This window comes from Apostichopus japonicus, chromosome 2, assembly GCF_037975245.1.
Source record: "Apostichopus japonicus isolate 1M-3 chromosome 2, ASM3797524v1, whole genome shotgun sequence".
NCBI classification, from domain to species: Eukaryota; Metazoa; Echinodermata; class Holothuroidea; order Aspidochirotida; family Stichopodidae; genus Apostichopus; species Apostichopus japonicus.
In genome coordinates this window covers 30493336-30519490 of record NC_092562.1, presented here as the reverse complement: position 1 = coordinate 30519490, position 26155 = coordinate 30493336, and the positions used below count along the sequence as shown (strand labels likewise).

The 26155-nt window shown below is 36.1% G+C and overlaps 2 protein-coding genes across 6 annotated transcripts in view; one reads left to right on the top strand and one right to left on the bottom strand.

The window, feature by feature from the left end:
• The window catches only part of LOC139956110 (uncharacterized), a 100970-nt gene extending 76029 nt beyond the window's left edge, over positions 1 to 24941 (bottom strand). Inside the window, exon 1 of the mRNA XM_071955184.1 lies at positions 24340 to 24941. The gene's annotated coding sequence lies outside the window, so the exon portion shown is untranslated. The remainder of the gene's footprint in view (positions 1 to 24339) is intronic.
• The window catches only part of LOC139956014 (uncharacterized), a 183547-nt gene that overhangs the window by 109209 nt on the left and 48183 nt on the right, over positions 1 to 26155 (top strand). For all 5 annotated transcript variants that reach the window (XM_071955178.1, XM_071955177.1, XM_071955180.1 and 2 more), the window contains exons 17-25: positions 1383 to 1538; positions 2470 to 2604; positions 4600 to 4926; positions 7129 to 7389; positions 15012 to 15146; positions 16737 to 16892; positions 17828 to 17962; positions 18829 to 18969; positions 25842 to 26108. In XM_071955178.1, coding sequence (XP_071811279.1) covers positions 1383 to 1538; positions 2470 to 2604; positions 4600 to 4926; positions 7129 to 7389; positions 15012 to 15146; positions 16737 to 16892; positions 17828 to 17962; positions 18829 to 18969; positions 25842 to 26108 — 1713 coding nt within the window. The remainder of the gene's footprint in view (positions 1 to 1382; positions 1539 to 2469; positions 2605 to 4599; positions 4927 to 7128; positions 7390 to 15011; positions 15147 to 16736; positions 16893 to 17827; positions 17963 to 18828; positions 18970 to 25841; positions 26109 to 26155) is intronic.

Below are 26155 nucleotides of genomic sequence, written 5' to 3'. Positions count from 1 at the left end.
TACTTAGCAAAGAAATGCTGAATCAACACTGATTAATAATGTGCTCTTCACTTTCACCTCTTGTAGTAAAGAAATGTTATGGATGATACCATAATCAATCAATCAATAAACATGTAACTAGATGCTCTCAATGTTTGTTATGGTTTACTAAGATTAATTGTACTAATTCAAGTTTGATCTTCAGCTGGATTCAGGAAATAAATCACTATTATTTTAAGTATTAATTTTGAATTAACCTCAATCTCATCAGCTGTTCATGGTTACATATATCTCTGGCCAGATTGTGTCACCGATCTGTTTTTTGTTGTCAGAAACCTTGTCAACATTAATTCTAACTTTACTGCTTATTACTGAAGCAAACTGCAGATAGCGAGAGATAATACAGATTTAAGTACCTTTGTCTCTGCCAGACAAGGTTTGCAGGAGAAAATGATAGCCATTCCAGAAGTCAAACACAATAAACAATCTCTTTGGTCAAATTTGGACACATGAAAATATGTTGCAAGGAATCGTGATGCCAGATGGAATAAATGGCTAACATGAAATTCTTCAAAATGAAATTCAAACCTTCTTACACACCAGGGGCAACAGTCTCATCCAATACAGTAATATTACAGATGATCACTCTTACACAAAAATAATGTGAAATACATAGTACAAAATACAATAACCAAACAAGCAATACTAGTGTACAACACTGCACTATGCTCAACTGGTGAAAAATTCTTATCTTACTCTAAAGTGGTGAGGTATTCTGCTCATTGGCTTCCATAATAGCTTGGGAGTAAAACGTTAAAGACCTCAATGCTCTCGCACATCTTGTCTTGCTAACTTGGGTGGCTTCCCACCACCATGCTCACTATCAATATTACCACCATATAATACCTATATGCTTGTTTCCAATCAATATCATCAAGTAATTTAACAGCATTTAGTTGAACTTATAATTGTATCAGGTAGAGAATAAATCATCTCTTAATCAATAGAATGTTTTAATCATATATTTGAGTGGAGCTTCTTGGATTAAGCCTGCTTCAGAAATAGCCAACCAAGTAAGTATCCCCAGGGGCAACGATATCACCATCTCTACCAAGCTGCAGGGCATATTCACCATATTTCAAAGGCAAGTGGATTATTAGCTCAGTGGTTAACGCCGGTGCCTTTCAATCATAAGTTCCCGAGTTCGAGTTACTACAAGATGAACGCTTGTCGTCCAGTCGCAGAGTTGTTGACAATTGACAATTCATAATCATGGACATTAAATATAATTCTAAGAGACTGACTTCGGTCAGCTTCAGGCATTGATAAGTCAGGCTTCTTCACAAGTTCCTGCTTGCAGGAGGATCTAAATAACATAAATACAAACATATTTTCATCAACAGTTCATGGAAGGAATGTCTTTGGTCAGAATGCTGAGTATAAATGTGATGATTCTGATGATGACCATGCTGATGGATGTCAGGGTGCAATCATCTGTTATCCTGATCCTCTTGGCTGTTTCTGTCCTGCTGGCTATAAAGGACTAAACTGTACAGAAGGTATCAATACTACTTTGTTTATAAGAAGTTATGACAAGCAGATTGTTGAGTCAATTAGAATATAGTCACCAATACAATTGCTTAGAGTAAATGATAGGCTGCAGATACAGACTCTATATCGATGAGGTCTTCCTTTCTTTGTATCATGTTTAAATTATTTTCCTGATATATGTTTCGATTTGGAAATATTAATGTTAATCATATTAGTGAAACGTGTGTGAGCTGCTCCAAAACTGTTGTTAACAACACTTTTGGCATATGATCATCAAGTTAGGTTATGTGGTAAGCAATATGTGTTGATATGAACATACATGTCATATTACTTAATTTATACACCGTAATTTTTTTTTCTGATTTGGTATCTTTGTTGTTGAAACATGGTAATAAATATACTGAAATTTTGGTTCTGACGGTGAATTTGCTCTTTATATTTTATTTGAAGAAGCTTCCCAAAAGGAAGATATTACATTCATATTGTTTAGTGATAACATTGTATTTTTATCATCCTATTTTATCTGAATTTTTAACGAGTCATAAAAGGGGCTATACCCGTTTATCTTTCAATGCTGACAATAGTTTCAATGGTGTTAGTGGTGTCATCATTCAATAGACTCCCATTGTGGCTTCTGTTTTTGGTAGAGACAGCTTCCTGATATTTCAAATAAGGGAGATCATCCAATTATCAATTCTGTAAAATTGGAAGAAATGTCACTTTTATGACTAGGTACTGTACCTTGTAGGAGTTTGTTGACTTTCATTGATAGTATACATTCTATCACTTTGCACATTACAGGTCTCTCAGAACGATTATTTTAGCAGTGTAGATCATATCTGGAATGTGTGCTCTTTCGTTTTCTGATATCACAACCATGTTTCAGTACTTCATCAGCAATGTCATGATTTACATTTTACTTTCTTCAATTCTTTCCAGAGTGTGAAACAGGGACATTTGGTGCTAACTGTAAACAGGAGTGTCATTGTGCAGATAACACTCTCTGTGCTTTAGACACAGGTGTGTGTGAAAATAACCAATGTGAGGATGGCTGGAGAGGAACAAACTGTCAATGTATGTATTTTCATTATGTCATTACTGCTATATGCTGGTAAATGAACCGTTATTGGAGCATGGATTTATCTGTATTGATGGATAATGGCAATATTGATTTAACAGCCATTAATTTTCTTCATGCAAATTAATTATGAATAAGTTCTACTGGTGATGTCTGCAGCATCCTAGATGGCTGAGGGGTGTCAGGTGAGTGGCCTAATTTCCTAACACAAAAGTTTACTTCTGTTTATTCACTTCACTACGCGTGCATTTTTACAAATCGCACATGAAAATGCCATCAATGTGCGCACCTGTTGGATAAAATGCACTTCAAACAGTATGAATACTCACTTCAGGTTTAAAAAATGCCCAAAGGAAATGCGTATTGCAATACATACGCACATAAATATGTACATTAAACGCACATGGAGGCACCATTTACTCGTGTGAAAATGCTGTATGAGCATTATATGCGTAAAAAAATGAAACAATACTACATGATACAGCCAATATGCGGTGGGTAGGGGGCATATTTCACAAAAAAAAACTTGTTTAAATTTGTCGCTTGACAAAGAACAGCAATGACAAATGACCTTGTTCTCCATTGGTGGGAAGCACTGGTTTCTGTTTAGTTAGTATACACCCCATGGAAGCATTGAATCATTTTTAAACAGTCCATTGATACCTCACCTCTCATTGCAATTACAGAGTCCAGGACATGCATACAATTCACTTCGGCCACAGAAGTCAATTTCCTTTGACTTTTAACAGTTTCTAGCAGCTTAAGTTGACTTCTTCTGATTTAAGTTGACTTATCATCGATTTAGCTCATTAACATATTGCAAATCCCTATTTTGATGATGATGTAACTGAAGATGCACTTGATGTTTACGCACACAGTATCTGAAGAGCGACTACTTCAACCCATGCACAAATACTGATTTAGATCACAGGTTGCCATGACAGCTAACAGTTTTGTCAGGCTGTACGCCCTAAGCATTCCCTGGGTATAACAGTCTGGTCAGATGGAGTCTGTACCAATTACGAGTGACTAAGACTATCTAGTAAGCGGCACAGATCACTGGTAAACTGGCCTTCTTATAGAGCCAAGGGCAAGAGTATCCTAAGATAACACAACTCCCTGCCCAGCTTAAATATAGGGGATACAGATGATCAGCTTAATGTTATGAGGGACACAGTAACATCATACTTAACAACAACTAAAACACCAGGTGTAAACAACTTAGTGATGGTAGTCACAGGAAAGAGCTCATAAACAAGAGGTGCACACAATGGTCACCTATTTGCAGAAGATCTCTATCTTCTGGGAAAAGCTTAGCCCTTGTATTCTTTGTACTCTTCTTGGTTCACATGGAGAACAAAGCAGTGTCATTCCAAGAATAAAGGTATTGTCATGCCAACATCCTGCAATGAAATGACAGGCTACCGTACTCCATGAGCACCAAGAATTTATAGGGGGAACCCATCACAGGGAGGGGAATATCCAATCTTAGGGTTGCACTACACAAGCCTGTGTATTGACTCAATTGATTGTTGTTTATGCCAAAGGTTTATTCCTGTGAATATTCCTCAGAATATCAATGATGTGATCTTAGCTGGGGAACTGTGGTCTAAACACAAAAGACATGCTGCCTTGACAGATATCAGCATGTGTGTGTTTATCATACAGTGTTAATAGTTTGTATCGTTTTGATTATGCAATGGCCATATTAGTTAGTTTGTTAGTATTACCAAGCTAGACTATATCCTCAACTTGGAAAGTGATAGCTATGATTCCACAGTTGCAGTTCTTGTGATTCAAATCATATTTTCTGATAGTCACAAGTAATGGTGTCATATGGATGGTTATGGTGATATTTCTCCACAATATTTGATAATTCTAGTCATAATTATCATTATTCATCTCTAATTCATTGAAGCTTGTTGGCTCAGAGTCTCCTGCAGTCTTTGTGAAATTGTTAAGCATGTGACATGTTATTTCCTGTTACCCAGATGAGTTTAATCCTCAGTATGTTGCTGTTGTAAGGAGTCCTGTAGCAACTACAACGAATCCAACTACCATTGAAGTATACACAGGTGGTTCCCAAACAGCCAGTGTAACATTTGATAAAGCAGTGCTTCAAGGACAACGTTATAATTTTACGGAAAATATTCCTAGAGTACCAGATGAAGCAATGACAAACATCAGCAGTGAACCTGCCACTCTTACTCTACCTACTAACATGACAAATGCTGCAAGGACTGGTATCTACACCATCACTGTAACAGAAGATGAAAGCCCAGCTGTTGCATGGAGGGTCTTAGTGACAAATGAAGCAGGTATGTGAGGGTATATGTGTAAAGTGAAACAAATTAGTATGAGAGACAGGACCATACAATAGGACAAGATATTGCACCCATACCTTGCTATAGACACAGTTCGGATAAACTGTTTGAAAAAGTCTATAAGACAAATCACCCATCTTTACATAAACCATCATGCAAGGGAAAGCTACTACCTTCATGTAGAGAAGGATATACTTTATACACGAATATCACTCACAGTATAGCCTTGTAGATATGTCATGGAAGTTATTGACTATGCATTACATCACTGAGGAAAGCTAATTAATACCGCCGGTAAGGCTTAAAGAATCCTCCAATCTAATGTTCTCCAAACGTGTCATCAGATTTGATGATGTAATGAAATATATATGGTTGTTCTACAAAGATATGTCCATGTATAGGCAGGCATTAGTTATTATACGCCATACATATGCTATCCTTGTTTGCTAAAACTGCAACATAACTCCATTGATGCCTGTCAGTTCAGTAAGCTACTGTCCATTGGTGCTCAAATTGGGGATATTGTCTGCCTGGTGAGGGGTGGGGTGGGAGGGAGGTGGAAGGGAAGAGTTCTTCATTGCCATTGATTTCATGTTCAATGATGAAAATATAAGATCAATGTAAGAACGGGAAGATTATATTGATAACTAGAAATTGCTTCATTAAAGGACAATTGCACAGGGAGAGGGTACGTATGGTAATCCTCACATGCAAGTTGTACATAAATCATATCACTCGTGGATTCTATGTCAATCCTTGGATCAGTCCAGTTTACATAAATCCATAGAAATAAGTTGATACTCAACTGAAATTTAGCTCTTTAATAGTAAATTTTAATAACTGTTTTGCTTTAATTTATATGACAAACATTAAAGTTTCCTACATGAGATCTTGTAATGGTTTACCGTAGGTTCTTTGGTTATTTTGACATGAACATAATGGCAAAAGTGCTTTTCAGTTCCAATGACCTTTGACTTCTCATACTTTCACACTATGACATCATCACATTGAGGCTCTAACGTTTGCGTGCATACATCCGCAAGTATGAATTCTGTCAACCTTGCAGTTGAGAAGTTCACAATGCACCTTTTCTTTCTACAAAGTTGGTCAATTTTGTCCTTCGACCTCCTTTGTGACCATTGACAGTTTACATTGATTAATATGATATAAACTTTGAGTCCTATCCTGCACATGGGTTTGAGGGTTTTAATAACTATTGATATTGGTAGGACCACACACATAGTTATGGTTTCAGTCTAAATTGTATGTGGATTGTTTTTGTTTCTGTGTGCATCATGCCTCATTTGAAACACTGTATATCACAGAAATGGATCCTTGGAAGGGTATCAAACAATACATGCATGTCCTGTATTGAATTAAAAATAGCTTGCTGTTATTATGGAGTTCAATGGTCATGTGAGGTTAGCAAAGGTCAAGTCTGAAAACCTTGCAAACATAGAATCTCTAGAATGGAAATGTAGTTGCATCTCATGTAAATACCACATATCACAAGATCACTTTAAGGTTAACTGGGATGTATCTTGCATGGATAAAATGAACCCTGGTGTTTTCTGTTATTATGTCAAAGGTCATCAGAAATCAAAGTGTTCAAACACAATATCTCAAGAAAGGAAACTTGTATGTAATTATTTAGTATCAAAGCCTTTACAGTTGTTTGTTTCATGTGTTGCATGGCGGTAATTTTTCTCAAGACTGAAAAGAATGAAACTGTGTAAGCATATCTGAAGAAGGGATTTATCTTTTTGATATCAGATTCTTAAAAACTTGTTATGTTATCGCAACCTGAATGCATTTTGTGCATTTCTGTTTGGTAGTTTAAATGTTGACTTTGGAGTGTGTGAGGTCTAACAACCCATTCAGGGCATACACCTACCTACTGTTAAACTTCATTGATCTTAATCATTAGGATGAGTTAGTGAAACTTTTTCTTGATGCACACACAGACGAGTACCCACACAAGTTCATCTGCATACCTGCTTCAAGTTTTGGTACCTGATTATAAAGCAAGTAATTAAACTAAAATAATCAAAAATTGAAGAAACACAATTTTGAGATTGAAGACAGATTTACCAATGTACATGGCAATAATTGCAGCAAAATAATAGTTACAAAAATGTGTAACTACAACAGACTGTAAGCTGGTATCACTACCTTACGGTCTTAATTTCTTCCCAGCAACTATTAAAGCTTTGGAGTATTCCACTGGTGCATCAATGGGCGATAACGTGACTGTCATGGTTGAGTCAAGCGTAGCTACGGCAAGGCTTCTTTGGAGGAGAGATGGTGTGTTGCATCCAGACGGGTCAACAGGCAGCTCCTGTACGGGAAAGACATCTTGTGGTGATGCTAGTGCTTCAAACTCTTCTGTCTTTGAGAGCTTTAAGGCAGGTGCATACTTGAAACAAATCCATGCCATCATGAATGTGATTGTCAGAGGTGGGTATTTATTTTGACTTTCATGCTTGTGTGTACTATCCAATGTAGTATTCCTCATTACAACACTTATAACACTGGATAGATATTTAATAAAATAAAATCCAGTTTCTAAAGGAGACACTATCCCAAGCATCTTCAATGGCTTAAATGACAGGAATCATTGTGAAAACTTTGTGTAAAACGCTAAGAAAAATCATGTTAGCGCTCTCCTTAATCTCTGATGTCGTAGTGCCACTAAAATCTAAAATATATAACTCTCTCTTTGTTTTCATTTTTTGTATAATTTCTTGCTGAACTGAGGTGAAAGGAGTCTATGGGATGGTGATGGTATGTGGGCGTTTGTTTTGCTATCTGACCGAGGACTTGAACAAAAGAATTTCAGGTCCTCGGTTGTGATTTCTAAAGAATCACCATGTCCTCGGAAGAATTCTATTGTATGGGGTATTGTTAAAGTCAGGGTACGTGGATTTGAACAATGGAAAATATAATGGGGTCCTCGGTCTGAATGTAATACAAACATGTATGCGTGTGTGTGTGTTGTAATGTGGAGAATATCGCCTGCAGCTTGGTAGAGATTGTACTATTGTTGCCCCTGGGGAAAATTATTTGGAAGGCTATTTAAGAAGCCTAAATCCAAGAAGCTCCACTCAAGTATATGATTCAAACATTCTGTTGATTAAAAGATGATTTATTCTCTCTGTGATAAAATTAAAAGATCGAATAGATGCTGTAAAATTACTTGATGATACTGATTGAAAACAAATTATAAAGGCCATATAATACATATATATATATATATATATATATATATATATATATATATATATATATATATATATATATATATATTATATGGCCTTTATAATGATTGTTAGCACTGGTTGGTTCCTATATTAGAACTAATTTGCCTGTATGCACTGCTTGGGGTCACATGTGATGTGGAATCTGATGCATGATTGATTCAATATCACCTACTTCAAAACATCTTTATTATTCATCAAATATGTCACTGAATGAACCAATCATGATTAAGAAAGAAAACAACTCATAAGTTTTTTGGTTATGATCATCGATATCTGCAAATACGGGCTAGAAAGTGGACCAACAAGTTATATTTCTTTATTCCGACACCAGTGGGAATTAAAGAGGAGGAACTTGAAGACAAAAGTGCAAATGGTTAGACCTGGCATGAGTTTGATCCTAGGATCTAATAGGAGGTATAATATCACTCCAGACAGTAAACACTTGTTTGGTATTCTGACTGAGGATTTGGCACAAAGGAATTCCAAGTCCTCAGATATCAGTTGAAAAGAATCACCTTGTCCTCAGTAGACTCCTATCATTAAGGGGCATTGCTAAGGTAAGGGTATGTGGATTTGGACTGTAATGGAAAAAATCAAAGGGGTCCGCCAAGCATGAGTTTGTGTGTATGTGTGTGCTCATCTGTGACGCTTGCTTGGGTCTGTAATAACTCAACAACTGAGTGATGGAAATTTGTCATACTGCTGTGTAGAAGTATTATGGTTAGAATGTGTGCCCTATTGGTTTTGGTGCTCATGGTATGAATAATCAAGAGGTTATGGGGTCAAATGTAGTGTTCGACCGATTGTATGACAACCGGTTTTACCGATTACTTCCTGTGACAATTGGCCGATTACCGATTATTTCAAAATTTTCGTGGAACTGGCCTAATGTATGATTTAGTGTTATGCATGATTACCAACTTCTAGGCCAATAGTACAATCAAAGATGTAAATGAACGACTTAACTGTTCACAGTAAAGATTAATGGAGCAAGTAAAGAACACTGTTATACAAACATAGGGCGATGTACGATTATAACGAGGATTCGAAATATTGCAATCCCGCCACAACACAGCACTGTACAGACTACAGAAGAGGAAAAATAGCAGCCATTGGCTACGAAATGAAAAACGAAAAAGTTAGTGGCAGCTTTTACAACTGCTATTAGAACCATTATCAGTGTTGCAACTCCAACGTAAAAAAAGTAAAAAGTTTATCGCACGTAAATAAAATATTCGTTATTTCGTTAGCTGATATCGAAATATATAAACTGATATGAAAAATAATGTGTAGGCCAGGGCTGGAAAACCTTGCGAACCTTCTGAACCAGATTCGCGGGAAATCCGCGATGCTAGCGGGAAATCCAGCCAGGCTGGAAATAAAAAATTGGGGGGACAAAAAACGGGACCAGAAAAAAAAACGAAGGAGCAAAAAAATACTAATCTGTAAAAACAATAAGGAAAATTTCAGAAGAAAAGTTTCAGAAACGAAAGAAAAATGTCCAGAGAGCGCGCTCGCAATTTTAGTCACAATAGCCTATATCGAGTAATGATGTGTCCCCAACCTACTTACAAGGGCAATGTCACACGGCCCAGCGCGGGAAGGTTGCTGTAACATATCAACTTGGCGGAGATGTTTTGAACAATATTGCCATTCCACATTATTTTATACTTATATTGTATGTTAGTTAGAAAACGTTTTCTTTCGTATGGATTTTACTTCAATGCAGTGTTCCCTCTAAGGTGCGGGATTCCCTTCAACTGACTCAGTAATCCCGCCAAGAAAACATTTGTCTGCTGGAAATCCCCGCATCATTTTCTTGCATTCGCGATAAGTTTATACTCAATGCACAGCGTATTCACTTGACTGTAAAAAAAACTCTGAAAATCAGTAAAGAAATTACCAATTGTGTACGAAAAGTAAGTTGGTACACCTTTCAAATTTTACGAAAGATCCAGCAAAACACTTTCGAAAAATTTACGCTAAACTGGCATATCGTGCTAAATGCAACTAATGTCATGTAAACAAGGCTCTAGTACACCCATTTATGAATAAACCGTAAGACCACATCTGGTGTTAAGCGGGGGAAAAAGAAAGTATTTTCTAGAATTTCCAAAAATACAGAAAAAATAATATCCTACCATAGTTAAGTGCATAGCAAATAGCCTAACCACCTCGTCGGTTACCGATCTCATGTAACTACAAATACACAACTTATTGTATTTTGCAAACTTGACGTTTTCTACAAGAACATGGAAATAAAATTAAGCATTTAGTTAATCATGCCAAGTGGCCTAAAACATATTTTATTACAAGGTTTACTTTCATAAAGATGTCCATAGCTAGTGGGGCCTCAATGTGCTGCGTGTATTGTATGGTATATACTGTGCCTTGTGTATCATGGGGAAAACTCTATGAAACGTTTCTTGGAAACGTGCCAAAGATGTTAACAAACAGGTGTTAGACAGGGGATGAGCGCGAAGTTGTTTGGTAAGGTACCTGGGGAAATTTGCAGCACATGTACAGTAGCCTAACGTAGTATTTAAGTAGGGTAAACTGTACTGCAGTTGTAAACTGATGTACGTATAGTGTGCGCTATTCATTGTTAGGCAGTCTATAAACGGGGCTCTGCCGAACGTTGTTTGTTTCATAATATCAGAAGTTCTGTAATGATTGTAAGACAGATTAAATCTCTTTTCATTTTATAACATAACATAGCTACTCTAACTTGTCATTTTAAAATTTTCATCAGCTTCGTGACAATTTAAATTAAAAAAGTTGTCAGTATTTTGCATCCTCAACTGCGAATTTTTTATAGCCAGACAGTGCGGGATTCCCTTCAACTGACTCAGTAATCCCGCAAAAATACCAAAATTTTCCGGGGTCTTCGCCCCCTGGACCCCAACAAGGGGTTCCACCCCTTAACCCCACCAGGGCCCTATGGCGGGCCCTGGTCCCCACGCCTTTATACTTGCACGGTGTGTTCGCTGTGCAAACATCGGCGGGAAATCGGAAGTGTGTTTGCGGGAAATTGAACATGGTTTTCCAACATTGGTGTAGGCTTAAGAAGTGAGAGTAAGTTGGCTTGACATTTCCATTCTAGCAGGATCGAAATGTAACGACACATTACTTATAACATATTCTTTCACAGGCTCTATAGTGGATAAGCAGTTTGCTAACAGTTTTATTTTATTATGAAAATAAAACAATCCCGAACATTTGCTCCAAGTTTTCAATGATTACCATCTGCGCGGTAAAACTTCCGATTGAACGAAGAAATCACACACTAAAGTCCCATTGACTTTGTCGCGCGTGTCACTGGAAATCAGACTTGCTTTTAGTCGGTTGCGGTAAGGAGTTTAGTTACTGTTAGCACGTATGGTACATGCGGCATGGGAAAAAAGTTGCTTCAGGGTTTTCGCAAAAATATGCGTAAGAATGTGTGCTTAAATAATCACAAAATACTGTAATGCAGTAGAACTACTGAGGACTGTCACCAAACGTGTTTAGGAAATTTTAGGAGTATTTGGAGTCTTGATTTCAACATTTTATGCCATTTGTAAAATCTTGGGTGCATTTTCAAACTGAACAGTTCTGATAGCTCAACCGATCTTCAGCCAGACTAGCCTAATGTACGTAGTTCTCACAATGAACAAAGCCTAATGTTATTGTTTTCACTTTCCAGTTTTCACCTACAGTGAAACGGCCAAAGTGGTTCAAAAGTATATTGATTTGGTGTTTATATTAAGTATAGACAATTAATCTTTCTTATCAATCGTTTAACATGATGACAAATGGTTTTGTTAGATGCAACAAGCGAAGTAAAAAAAAATACGTCGTCCCCCTAAGCTTATCGCAGGTATACTCTGTGTTGTTACGCGGGTATACTGTATGATGTTAACTGCCAAAACTGGATAGTGAATCGAACAGCATTTGTACAAACTCGCGCTAAGGACTAACGATACTGCTTCACGGTAGATTAGCGCACCTTCCCAGGCTATGAATAGCATTGAATCGAATGATCAAAAATTTTCTCCCGTTGTGGTTGTTGTGTATCAAAAGCGCGGAAAATACAATCCTTTATGTGGAACGTAATAATCGATTCCAAATAATCGGTAGGGCAATGGATTTTGCCGATGCCGATTATTTACCGATTGTCTGATAATCGGCCCGATGCAGATTGTCTAACCGATTATCGGTCGAACACTAGTAAAATGTAAAAATATTTACATCGCAACAACTCCACAACATTAAGTAGGATTGTAACCAAATTTGCAGGGAACCACAGTTTCCGTTGGGTTTTTGTTTGTATTGTTCTTTATTAAACATGTTTAATGAAGAACAATACAAACAAAAACAATCGTAAGGAAGAAGTTTGGATGCACGTCTTAGAGATTTGTTGAAAATAATTCAATACAGTCATCATGTCAAGATGGTGATACATGTCTGAGAGCTCTTCTAAGCATGCAATTAGAACTTATGTAATCTTTAATGTGAGGATGACTGTAGGCACAAAAGAATTTTATTGTTTTAGACCATTATAATACACGGTTGCTAACAGATTGATGTCAGTAATACTCAGGTCTTAGATATATTAGTTCTTAGTTCTTAAATTTGCTTTCACCTTATCCTCACTTTAATTGCTAACACAAACTCAAGACATTGGAATATATGGTGCAGAAAATCGAGGAAGTAATGTATAAGCTACCACTGTAGTGCATAGTAAGGAAGAAGGAATCAGCTGTACTCTTGCTTATAGCAGTTAAAAATGTGTTTATGTAAAGGCTACTATAATATTACAGAGATGAAAATATTATGAACACATTCTTGTGAAAAACAAATTTAATTACATAAACTCAGAATTAATAGCTATAACATAAAGGTGGGTTGCATTCTGTGTGTGCATAAAGATAGACATTTTGAACAGGCCATTGCTGCCATGAATCATAATAGATACCATATAATTACTAGATTGAATTCAAAGAAGGATAATAGGCAGTATGTGTGACATAAACAGAATTATTGTCAAGACGAAGCCATGCATGGTTGTCTAGTGTGGTTCTCACTGTCAAAAGTTTGCAATACAATATGATCTAAAAGCTTCTGTTGGATACAAGCCAGTTATCTTCATAAATCCTTTTCATGCAGTAGACAGGACTTCCTGACCTTTTTCATATAGAACTGAACAATATGGGACTTCCAACTACTGTGTAACAACCACAAGAGTACATTGTGTGAAGTATTTCATATAAGAATGTAGTGTGGGATGAGATACTGAAATAACTAAAATGTGTATATAGGCAAACATTATAGACTGACTGTTGAGTATACTGACATCTTCATGACTGACACAATTCTTTAAATGTACATATCTCGTTTACTTATATTTGGTTCAGATAACATTCATAAAGATATGCAATCCAAATAACATGTGTATGCGTGAATGTTTGTATAGTACGCTTTGCTCATAACATGATTTCAAGATCTAAAATATAAAATGGATCTCTTTTGGATCATACAGATACCCTATAATAACTAGATTAAGTAATCAGCAAAATGTCAGGGTATAAGGCTGACTGGGTAGAAGAATGTTAACAAAATCATATTGTTAACAAATTATTTAAATTTGGTTTGTAGCACCTTGAGACTTGCATACCATCAAGGATAGCATGTTGTATGTTTAACATTTGGTCTGTCGAGCTTTGGTCTGTCTGTAGATCTTTTAAATAAATCAAGGATAGTATATTGTTGTTTAAGTTTGGGTATGTAGACCCTTTGCATCAAATCAAGGATAACATGTTTTATGTTTAAGATTTGGTCCGAAGAGTCTGCATTACATGAATAATAGCATGTTGTATGTTTATATAGCTTTGGTATGTAATACCTTTAAATTAATTCAAGAATAGCATGTTGTATGGTTAAATTTCGGTCTGTATAGAACCTTTGCATTGCACCAAGGATAGCATGATTTAGGTTTAAGGTTTCTTCAGTAGTCTTTGTATTATATGGAGTGTAGAATGTTTATGAATTGATCTTTAGAACCTTTGTATTACATCATGTACAGAATGTGTTATGTTTGGATAAATTTGGTAGCTAGAACCTTCGTATAACATCAAGGATAGCATGATGTATGTTTAGATCTGTATAGGTTTCATATCACATACCATGTTGTAGGTTTAAATAAATTTTGTCAGTAGCACCTTTGTATTACATCAAGGATACCATGTTATGTATGTGTTTAAGATTTGGTCTGAAGAGTCTTTGTATATTAACATATTGTATGTTTAAAATAGCTTCGGTCTGTAGATCCTTTGAATTAATTCAAGAATAGCATGTTGTATGTTTAAATTGTGGTCTGTATAGAACCTTGGCATTGCACCAAGGATAGCATGATTTATGTTTATGTTTTTTTCAGTAGAGGCATTGTGTTATATCATGGAGGATATGATGTTTATGAATTGATCTGTATAACCTTTGTATTACATTATGCACAGAATGTCTTATGTTTGGATTAATTTGGTAGCTCAGAACCGTTGTATTACATCAAGGATAGCATGATATATGTTTAAATGCAGTGGATACAATAACATTTTTCTATACATCGTGAATAACATGCTAAGGTCTGGAGAAACTTTGTATTGCATAAAGGATACTATGTTGTCTGTAAAAGATTTGGTCTGAAAATTCTTTGTATTTCCAATACTTCACGAAGATCAAAATGTATGAAAACAACAAAGTACAAAATGTATGCACTAAATTAATTTCTGCAAATTGATTCATCAATGCTACTGATATATATTTCACACCTTTACATTTAAGAATGTCCAGAGAACATGTGGAGTCCACCTGACTGTACTAATACATGTGAACCTTGTATCAACGGAGGAGTTTGCTCAGATTTAACTGGTCTGTGTCTTTGTCCTCCTGGATTCAGTGGAAACAATTGTGAAAATAGTAAGTTTTTTAGCTAAGTTTGTTTTTAGCAATTAACAATGCATGATTTTCCTGTTACTGTTAGTACCTTTACCCTCAAGCAGTACTTAGCAAAGAAATGCTGAATCAACACTGATAAATAATGTGCTCTTCACTTTCACCTCTTGTAGTAAAGAAATGTTAGGGATGATACCATAATCAATCAATCAATAAACATGTAACTAGATGCTCTCAATGTTTGTTATGGTTTACTAAGATTAATTGTACTAATTCAAGTTTGATCTTCAGCTGGCGGCAGTCAATAATATCAACATTAAGGGACATTCACTTGTATTTTAAGTATTAATTTTAAATGAGCCTCAATCTTATCAGCTGTTCATGGTTACATGTCTCCGGCCAGATTGTGTAACAAATCTGGTATTTATTGTCAGAAATCTTGTCAACATTAATTCTAACTTTACTGCTTTTTAGTGAAGCAAACCGCAGATAGCGAGAGATATTACAGATTTAAGTACCTTCGTCTCTCCCAGACAAGCTTTGCAGGAGAAAATGATAGCCATTCTTGAAGTCAACAGACAAAACACAATAAACAATCTCTTTGGTCAAATTTGGAAACATGAAAATATGTTGCACGGAATCGTGATGCCAGATGGAATAAATGGCTAACATGAAATTCTTCAAAATGAAATTCAAACCTTCTTACACACCAGGGGCAACAGTCTCAGTCAATACAGTAATATTACAGATAATCACACTTACACAAAAATAATGTGAAATACATAGAAGAAAATACAATAACCAAACAAGCAATACTAGTGTTTGTGACAGCTCTGAATACAACCAAATTGTATAATGACCACAGTACATTTCTTTCACACTAAGTTAATAATAATTGACAGTGTTCAAGTACAACTCATGGTGACACAGCAAAACTGAAACAATATAACACTGCACTATGATCAACTGGTGAAAAATTCATATCTTACTCATTTAACTGGTGAGGTATTCTGCTCATTGGCTTCCATAATAGCTTGGGAGTAAAACGTTAAAGACCTCAATGCTCTCGCACATCTTGTCTTGCTAACTTGGGTTGGCTTCCCACCACCAGTGCTCACAATCAATATTACCGCCATATTATATATACCTATATTTGCTTGTTTCCAATCAATATCATCAAGAAATTTAACAGCATTTAGTTGAACTTATTATTGTATCAGGGAGAGAATAAATCATGTTTCAATCGTATACGTTTGAGTGGAGCTTCTTGGATTAAGCCTGCTCCAGAAATAGCCTACCAAGTAAGTATCCCCAGGGGCAACGATATCACCATCTCTACCAAGCTGCATGGTATATTCACCATATTACAAAGGCGAGTGGAGAGTTAGCTCAGTGGTTAATGCCGGTGCCTTCAATCATAAGGTCCTGAGTTTTTGTCGTCCAGTAGCAAAGTTGTTGACAATCGACAATTCATAATCATGGACGTTAAATATAATTCTAAGAGACTGACTTCGGTCAGCTTGAGGCTTTGATAAGCCAATGATGGCTTCTTCACAAGTTCCTGCTTGCAGGAGGATCTAAATAACATAAAAACAAACATATTTTCATCAACAGTTCATGGAAGGAATGTCTTTGGTCAGAATGCTGAGTATAAATGTGATGATTCTGGTGATGACCATGCTGATGGATGTCAGGGTGCAATCATCTGTTATCCTAATCCTCTTGGCTGTTTCTGTCCTGCTGGCTATAAAGGACTAAACTGTACAGAAGGTATCAATACTACTGTGTTTATAATAAGTTATGACAAACAGATTGTTGAGTCTATTAGAATAGTCACCAATACAATTGCTTAGAGTAAATGATAGGCTGTAGATACAGACTCTATATCGATGAGGTCTTCCTTTCTTTGTATCATGTTTAATTATTTTCCTGATATATGTTTCGATTTGGAAATATTAATGTTAATCATGTTAGTGAAACGTGTGTGAGCTGCTCAAAAACTGTTGTTAACAACACTTTTGGCATATGATCGTCAAGTTAGGTTATGTGGTAAGCTATATGTGTTGATATGAACATACATGTCATATTACTTAATTTATATACTGTAATTTTTTTTCTGATTTGGTTTCTTTGTTGTTGAAACATGGTAATATATATACTGAAATTTTGGTTCTGACAGTGAATTTGCTCTTTATATTTTATTTGAAGAAGCTTCCCATAAGGAAGATATTACATTCATATTGTTAAGTCATAACATTGTATTTTTATCATCCTCTTTTTTATCTGAATTTTTAATGTGTCGTAAAATGGTAAGGAGCTATTCCCGTTTATCTTTCAATGCTGACAATAGTTTCAATGGTGTTAGTGGTGTCATCATTCAATAGACTCCATTTGTGGCTTCTGTTTTTTGGTAGAGACAGCTTCCTGATATTTGAAATAAGGGAGATCATCCAATTATCCATTCTGTAAAATTGGAAGAAATGTCACTATTATGACTAGGTACTGTACCTTGTAGGAGTTTGTTGACTTTCATTGATAGTATACATTTTATCACTTTGCACATTACAGGTCTCTCAGAGCGATTATTTTAGCAGTGTAGATCATATCTGTAATGTGTGCTCTTTAGTTTTTGATATCACAACCGTGTTTCAGTACTTCATCAGCAATTTCATGACTTACATTGGACCTTCTTCAATTATTTCCAGAGTGTGAAACAGGGAAGTTTGGCGCTAATTGTAAACAGGAGTGTCATTGTGCAGATAACGCTCTCTGTGCTTTAGACACAGGTGTGTGTGGAAACAACCAATGTGAGGATGGCTGGAGAGGAACAAACTGTCAATGTATGTATTTTCATTATGTCATTTGGACTTCCAGTTAATTCCAGTTAATGCCTGTTGAACTGGTTTTAACAGGTACCTGTTGCAACTGGTATTTGTTGACAGGTAATAACAGGTTTTAACTGGTATTAACTGGTATTAACAGGTATTAACAGGTTTCAACTTAAACAATACATGTGAACATAGACAAAGCTGCTGCTTTTGTGGCTACAAAGGTAGTTTGGCTAATTCTTTAGTACTACTGTAGTGCTACAAGCTATATATTCTAACTCCCTGGTACTGCAAGGACCTAAAATGTTTGGTTGACTTATTTTCAAGTCAAGAAAATTGCTTAGACTCAAGTTGATTGCCTTAATTTGCCTAATAAGATAAGCTGTAATTTAAATTTAGTATGATATGGACATGCCAAGTACAAATTAGCTCAATTTTGTTTTAACTATGAGGAAGTATTGACTGTTTGCATGCATTGTTTGAATGCATGTTAAGATTGTACCTACATCATGTTTTAAAAGTCATGGGGTCAGTAAAATTCAAGACTCATGAATTTCAAACTAAGTGAGTCATAGTGAAGATATCGATTTCGAAGTGGTCATATTACTTTATTACATTAGTAATTATATTAAAGTTTTAAATATTTCTTTGTCTATATATGGCACAAAGCATAGAAATTAATTTTATTGTACTAAATGTGAAAGACCTCATGTGCTGTCTCAGAACTTTAAATATCTGTTAAGATGGTAAAATATCATTTCAGGTTAACTGTTTCTAAATCTGTTAGTGCCAGCTAATTGTCATATTGGTGTTACCAGTGATTGTCATAACTTTAATAACCACTTCAAGTATATTACTGCTAATTCTATTACTGGTAGATGGCCCATGTCCTGTTGGTTATTATGGTGACTTCTGCAACCTACCCTGTTCCTGTCCTGGAGAGGATGCATGCAGTGAAGTTGAGGCTAACTGTGTCAATGGGTGTGCTGTACCCTGGACTGGGATAGCGTGTGATCAAGGTAACTAGTACAAGCAGCTGGTTACTGCTTGATAGATAAAATGCCAGCAATGATCTTAATTTATCTTAGTACATAAAAATGGGAACAGGGGTGTGAAGGGGTATGTTACTTTCATACTCTTGTTTATGGTAGTATGTAGTTTACGTATTAACCTGTATGATGATAAAGTACTCTATGAAAAGTTACTGAAAAATATGATAATTCTGTTTTGAACTTCTACCGTGAGTGTACTGGATATATTGATGTATGTTAAGACAATTATAGAACAAGAGCACCAATGAGGCAGTATCTCAATACTGGAAGTTCAAATTTCAATTCCTAGTTTCATATCTTTGCTCTGTCTCTACAATTATCAATATCAATCATGGTACAACAAATACAGAACTTGCATTTAAGCTACTTTGCCACGAAAAGTCTCTGCAGGTTACACTTCATCCTGCGAGTGTTGCCTTTAGCGCCCATTGCCTGTTTGTCGAGAGAACAGCGTTGCAAGGTTTAGTAATGTCATAGAATATTTAAGAACTTGTTTTTTATGTGGTATCCTTCATCTTGGGTCAGTCTCTGTTGGTCTTTTTGGTCATATAGTTTATGATGTATCAGGTTCCAAGACATCAATCAGCTTATCTTCGTGATGAATTGAAAAGTATTTTCGGATACGTGAAATGTACATCTTATGTAGGAACTTCTTGTTAATTTCTTTTCACACTGGTGAATATGAATGTACGATTTAGTGCAAAAGAATACAACAGGAATGTGTTTTTTCAAGGTTAATCAAAGTTTATTGAATCAAGGCAATGAATGAATTTGCGTGAAAAGTACTGAATTAAATTAAGAAGTCCAAAAGTTACTATTATCCCAAGTGCCCACATAGGAGAATCCAACCTGCAGATGCAGAAAGAGTCCTGAAAATGAAAGAAAACAAAAATAATTGTTAACAGAACGTTGGATAATAGGAGACAATATATAAAGTCACATGACGAATGACTTCACATTGCTTTTAAATGCAACAAGCCCATATATTACATGACATGTTGTTAGTAGAACTTGTAAATGCATTTTCTCTCTGAAAATGACAGAAACATACAGCATTACAGGGTGAAGAACTTCGAAACAAAGTGAAATAGGCACATGCACAACCAAAAACCCCCAAAAAATTAACTGCAATATGAATTCACAAACAAAAGAATACTGCCAAAATGCGTTGCAAACACTGTACGAAAATTCAGTGCACACTTATCCATTGGGCAAAGAAGAGAACCAATGTTAACTTGTCACTCAGACTCGACCAACGTGTAATGTAGCCTACAGTGACTTTATCCAGAATTAGCAGGTGGGCCAATGTATCTGGGTACACCGGATAAAATCACACAAGAGTAAAACTATACTTAGTACTAACCAGCGCCGACCAAGGCAGTAATTTTTTTAATATAAGCTTGTTTAATTTTCAAGTACTATTATATGTACCACTACTGGGCATAAAGGTATTGCCAGTGCTGAAAACCACCAGTGACAGTTCTAGTCGTGTTTACACGGGTCAAAAAAACAGGAACCGGATACCCGAGAGCCGTTACCCGTCGGTTATCCGGATACCCAGAAAAAATTGTTTACCCTCCAGTATCACGATTTTCAAGAAATGACATATTGGATGCTATTATAAATGAATCATATTCTCTATTGACAATGTTTTCATGTTCAAAAACGTAGGTGTAAGATAAGGTTTAAAACTTTCCTCAATAATTTCTACTTGCTATTGTTTCTTTCATTAACTTGTTAATAACTTCATATAACTAACATTACTACTAACATCGCTGCTTATGCTTGCTCTCCACGTCTATTGATCACACCATATAAATATCCAATTTAGCTCGTAAACAGTTGTTACTACTACTATCTATTATGCAGGCCCAGGGTTCGCATTAGCCGCAAGATAGCGCAAAATTTGACGATCGCATTTGGCATGAACGATTAGTAAACAGCCACTTGCGATTATTATTTTTATCTCAATACATTACATGTACAGAGATATTGTAACAGTAAGTGGGACTCTCTCTTCTCTTAAAAATTTTTCAGCGTCTTCATACAAAGCTCTTTTTCTCTGGAATTTCCAGAGCAAGAATATATCATATAGACCAACAAAAGTTACTATTTTTTATTCGAGAATTTTATCTCATTCTATGACTTTTTCACCGATTTATGTCGAAATCGGGCCAAATCGGACTGAAAACGATTGAACCAGAACGTTTTTGCACACGCTCCGAAACTTGTTTGTAGGGAACTTTTCCCCACGTTTTCCTGCTTATTTGTTAATTATTATTCGATGTCGATGGTTTATTATGGGCACGTGACATATTACTTCTCAGCGATTGGTTTGTTATCTGCAGTTTAATGTTTTATGAAAGAGTATAGAATAAAATTGTCTTTTAACAGTGGTATCGTCTAAAATAGGGTCCTATTTATTATATTTTTTATTAACATTTTAATCTTCCATTTGTTTTTACAGGTAGGTATGAATAAAACTTTTACTAGCTGTAAATGACAGTTTTTGGCTTTTATTTGCTTTATTTGATGTTTAAATGATTTTTCTTTCTTAAAACAACACTGAGCTGCCGCCCCTACTTTTAGTAAAAAGGTCCGTTTTTGATGATTAAGCCCCGCCTCCAAGTCTGGTTTATAGCAGATTGGCTATGACTCATGGACAGCTACATGTTAGATATACGAAAATGGCTACCCTCACGACCAATTTTCTGTTCTGTAGTTAGGTACGCAAGGTAGTGTATTGCATGCTGAATACATATACATATTGTGTACTTTTGAATTTTACGTAGTGCATTTAATATTAGGCCTTCGTTGTTGTAACATACATTTAAGGATAGTACTGGGGTTCAGGTAGCTTTTCAGAGCAAGGGCCATGATAAGTTTGTTCGATTGCCCTTCATGTATTTTTGTATAATTACGTTTACACATCTTTGTACTTCTGAAGGCTACTTAGGCATTGGCCTAATGCATAAAATATATAGGCCTAGCCTAGGCCTATTAGTACTAGTATTACTATTATTAGGCTTTCAGTGATAGCAACATTAGCATTGTACTGGTGTTCGGACAGCTTTTCCTAGGAAGGACCAGGGTAAGTTTGTTTGATGGGTACGTATAAAAGAGGAGCCGGCCATAGCATTACAACTTTTATAAGACTATAAAAATTGTATAAGGTTATGTTTTATTTATAAGGATATAAGATGTATAAGGTTATAAGAAGTATGTTTAGCTTTCTTTTGAACCTGTGATGTTTGACATAAAATGTACAAAGAATTAAAATAAAATAACAAAATGGAGAGGAACTGAGGTGGCTATGAGGGGAGGAGGAGGCCACCCATCACTTTCAAATAAAAACTTGTAATCTGTTTACATTATTTTTTCCAAGTCATAAATCCATGAAATCTTCATGTCAGAAAAATTGAGATGGAAAAACGTGGGTCGTTTTGATACTTGGAAGTGGACACAGGTTTGATGATAGTCACCACTACAGTCTACAGTAACATACAGTAGGTTGATAGGCCTAGCTCTCAAGGCGGGCGTCAAGAATATGGTCGATTTCGCCTCTTCTAATTTGGCCGTTGTCATTGACGTCAAACTATGACCAAAATGTCCAACAGAGACTGACCCAAGATGAAGGATACCACATAAAAAACAAGTTCTTAGGTATTCTATGACATTACTAAACCTTGCAACGTCGTTCTTTCGACAAACAGGCAATGAGCGCTAAAGGCAATGTTCACTAGCAGGAAAAAGTGTAACCTGCAGAGACTATTCGTGGCAAAGTAGCTTAAATGCAAGTTATATATTTGTTGTACCATGATTGATATTGATAATTGTAGAGACAGCCTAGCAAAGATTTGAAATTAGGAATCAAAATTTAAACTTCCAGTATTGAGATACTGCATCATTGATGCTCTTGTTTAGTTATGCCGTCTATAATCTAAACATCTCGTAAAATTCCTTGTCAGCCTTTCCTTCCATGAAATAAACGAATGAATAAATAATAATTTCTTCCTCATGGTAGCCTAACACCACACTAAGTCAATGAGAAATCTAGCTAGGCCTTACCATCTGTTTATTCGCTGAAATTGTGACACAGTAATATAAGATATCCATGGGTATTTTCATAATTGCTGTTACGTTCGACCACATGGTTGCCGAACACCACACTAAGTCAATCGGGGAAATGTAGCCTATACCGCTGAAATTGTGACACAGTTATAAGATATCGATGGAATACTTTCGTTATTGCTGTTATCTCCGACACATGGTAGCCTAACACCACACTAAGTCAATGGGAATCTGCCTAACCATCGGTTTGCCAAAAAAAATCACAATTTGCGTAAGATTCTGGTAATATTTTAAGAACTGGGTAGTATCGCGTCGGGCGGGTACCTTCGTAATTGCTGTTATCTTCGACCACATGGTAGCCTAACACTACACTAAGTCAATGGGAAATATGCCTAACCGTCAATTTGCCACTTTTTTTTTTTTAAATCACACTACATAGGATTCGGGTAATAAATTAGGAACCGCGTAGTATCGCGTCGGGCGGGTACCCGGATAACCCGTGCAAACACTAAGTTCTAGTCAGTAGTAAACTAATAATACCAGCATAGGCTTAGTATTGTGTAGTTGTACTATCACTACCCTACTACTAAGTGCTTAAGTCCTCCAAAATTCAAGGCAATGACATTGTATTCGTAAACAATGTCTTGAAAGCAAACATCATAATTCATAAACACACGGTCCCGTAATATGAATACACTGCACTATAGAATACTTAAAACAAGTGGCTATTCTTGCAACTAGTCGTAACAATTATTCCCTATTGCGCATGCGCAGTTGCTATAACGTGGCTAGTTTACGACTAGGATTACTATTTTTACGACAGGAGTAACAATAACTTCCGGTTAGGGTTAAGTTTAGGGTTAGGATTGGATTTAGGGTTTAGAGTTAGGGTTACACCTACTACATGCGTAGTTGCTTTATTTACTTTGAATTCGCATGAATTCGCCGATGTCGTAAGAATAGTTTATAACTAATTGTTACGACTAGTCGTAAGTATAGTCACGGCCTACTTAAAACTACAACCATAGGCTACACACTATGGTAACGTGCATATACAAGTACATATGCAATGAACCACGATAGGATACATTGATGCCCTTTAACAAGTAAAACCTTAAAAATGTCACCTTAATTCAACCCAGAATGCTCCGAATTTGGCCTCAAATCATTGTTTAACTTGTTTTAAACAATCGACCAGACGATGGAGGTGGTACTTTCTTGAAAACGGAAAATGTGCAATTCGAAAGATAAAAGGATTTTACTTACGTTTCGTTTTTATTTTTCAAGCCGAGGCAAAGAAATTTCCGAATTTCATCCACATTGTGAGTCCGACATTGTCGCAAACAGATATTTAATGAATATTCAACTTCTTTTCTTCAAAGTTTTGCTTGAAGCAATTCGATTTCAGCTTTATGAATATGTATTAAAATGGATTTTCAGACGATATCCAAGCCGCAGTGTACTAAAATATAGTGATGGGCTAAGCTCCTACAAAGCATTTTCACCGCTTTTGCGAAGTGTTTAACGATTGCGCAATAACACAAGTTTCGGAGCGTGTGCAAAAATGGCTCGCAACAACTGTTTTTGAGGCCGATTTGGACATAAATCGGTGAAAAAGTCATAGAATGAGATAAAATTCTTGAATAAAAAATAGTAACTTTTGTCGGCCTATATGATATATGCTTGCTCTGGAAATTCCAGAGAAAAAGAACTTTGTATGAAGACGCTGAAAAATTTTTAAGAGAGGAGAGAGTCCCACTTACTGTTACAATATCTCAGTACATGTAATGTATTGAGATAAAAATTATATTTCAAATACTATAATTAAATGGAAAAATGTTTAAGGTCAAGCTACTTGTAACAGATTTGTTTATTACTTGCGGTATAAATCCTATCTATGTCCAAATCTAACATGGCAAATATCAGAACTCACGCTTGCCTTCGTATCCTGGTGTCACAGGGGTAGTATATCCCTGTCGTGAGTGTAGCGTACCAAAAAGATGCTACCATTGTTAAGTAAAGTAACATGTGCCATCTGCAACGAAATTGTACATCAAGAAAATGCAGTTTGGTCAGCGGATTTGGAGCTCTGTTTGCACGATACTAGGGCTGAGGATCCTCCACAAATTTCAACTGGCATTTTGTAACAGCCTGTGATATTGACTATCTAGTCTACTGCAAATTAAGCCTAACTTAGGCCTAACTTTGGCTATGCTAAATTGTAACTTTATCTACTCTGTCACTATCCGACCAAACACATCCTCATCTCCGCTTGTCTCTGCTGCGCTTTTCTACTTCCCCTGTCAGAACCAGTCTAGCCAATTTCCTTGAAACATTTATTGATTGCTGCGATATGTTGTATCATTTGTACAGAACTATTTAAAATATTGTGCACACGTCCTATTTACAATTTTGTGAAATGTTAGCAGCATCCCGTACAATACTGTTTTGTTGATGGCCTGGTGCAAGAGAGCTGTTTTTCCTTGCTTCACAAAATTTTGGATGCTCTATTGTGCAGAACTTTTATTTTGATGGACCTTGTGCCCTTCCACCTCCTCCCTCCCCTGCCTGTGGCATCACAAAAGCAATTGGGTAATAAAATAAAAATATTGTTATTGTAGCAAACGTTAGGAAAACACATGATATTTTTGGTCCTGTAAGTATTCAATATGAATGTAGCACAGTCACTGCTGCATGTCGCCAGGTATTTAAGCATAGTGATGACATCATAAGAAAACATTTTCACAGAAATAATTTCTTTATTCCAGACAATGGTGCAGGGAACATCATCCTAACATATGTCAGAGTGAACTCTGGACAAGCAGCTAATGTGACCTGTACTGTTATTAGGAACCCTCTGGTAGCAGAGAGTGACTTGGTACTGAGTCCTATTGGTACATTTCTTACTGCTGATGAAGATGCAAGAAGTTATAAACAAACAAAGGTAGTGGAAATAACATTAGAGACAGCCATGCAAGTGAATTGCTCCATCAGGAATACTGAGCTTATGGAGACCATCTCGCTAATGCCTTATGGTTAGTATTAAGAATTTTTTTTTAGAATTTCAGCAGTTTATTGGTGT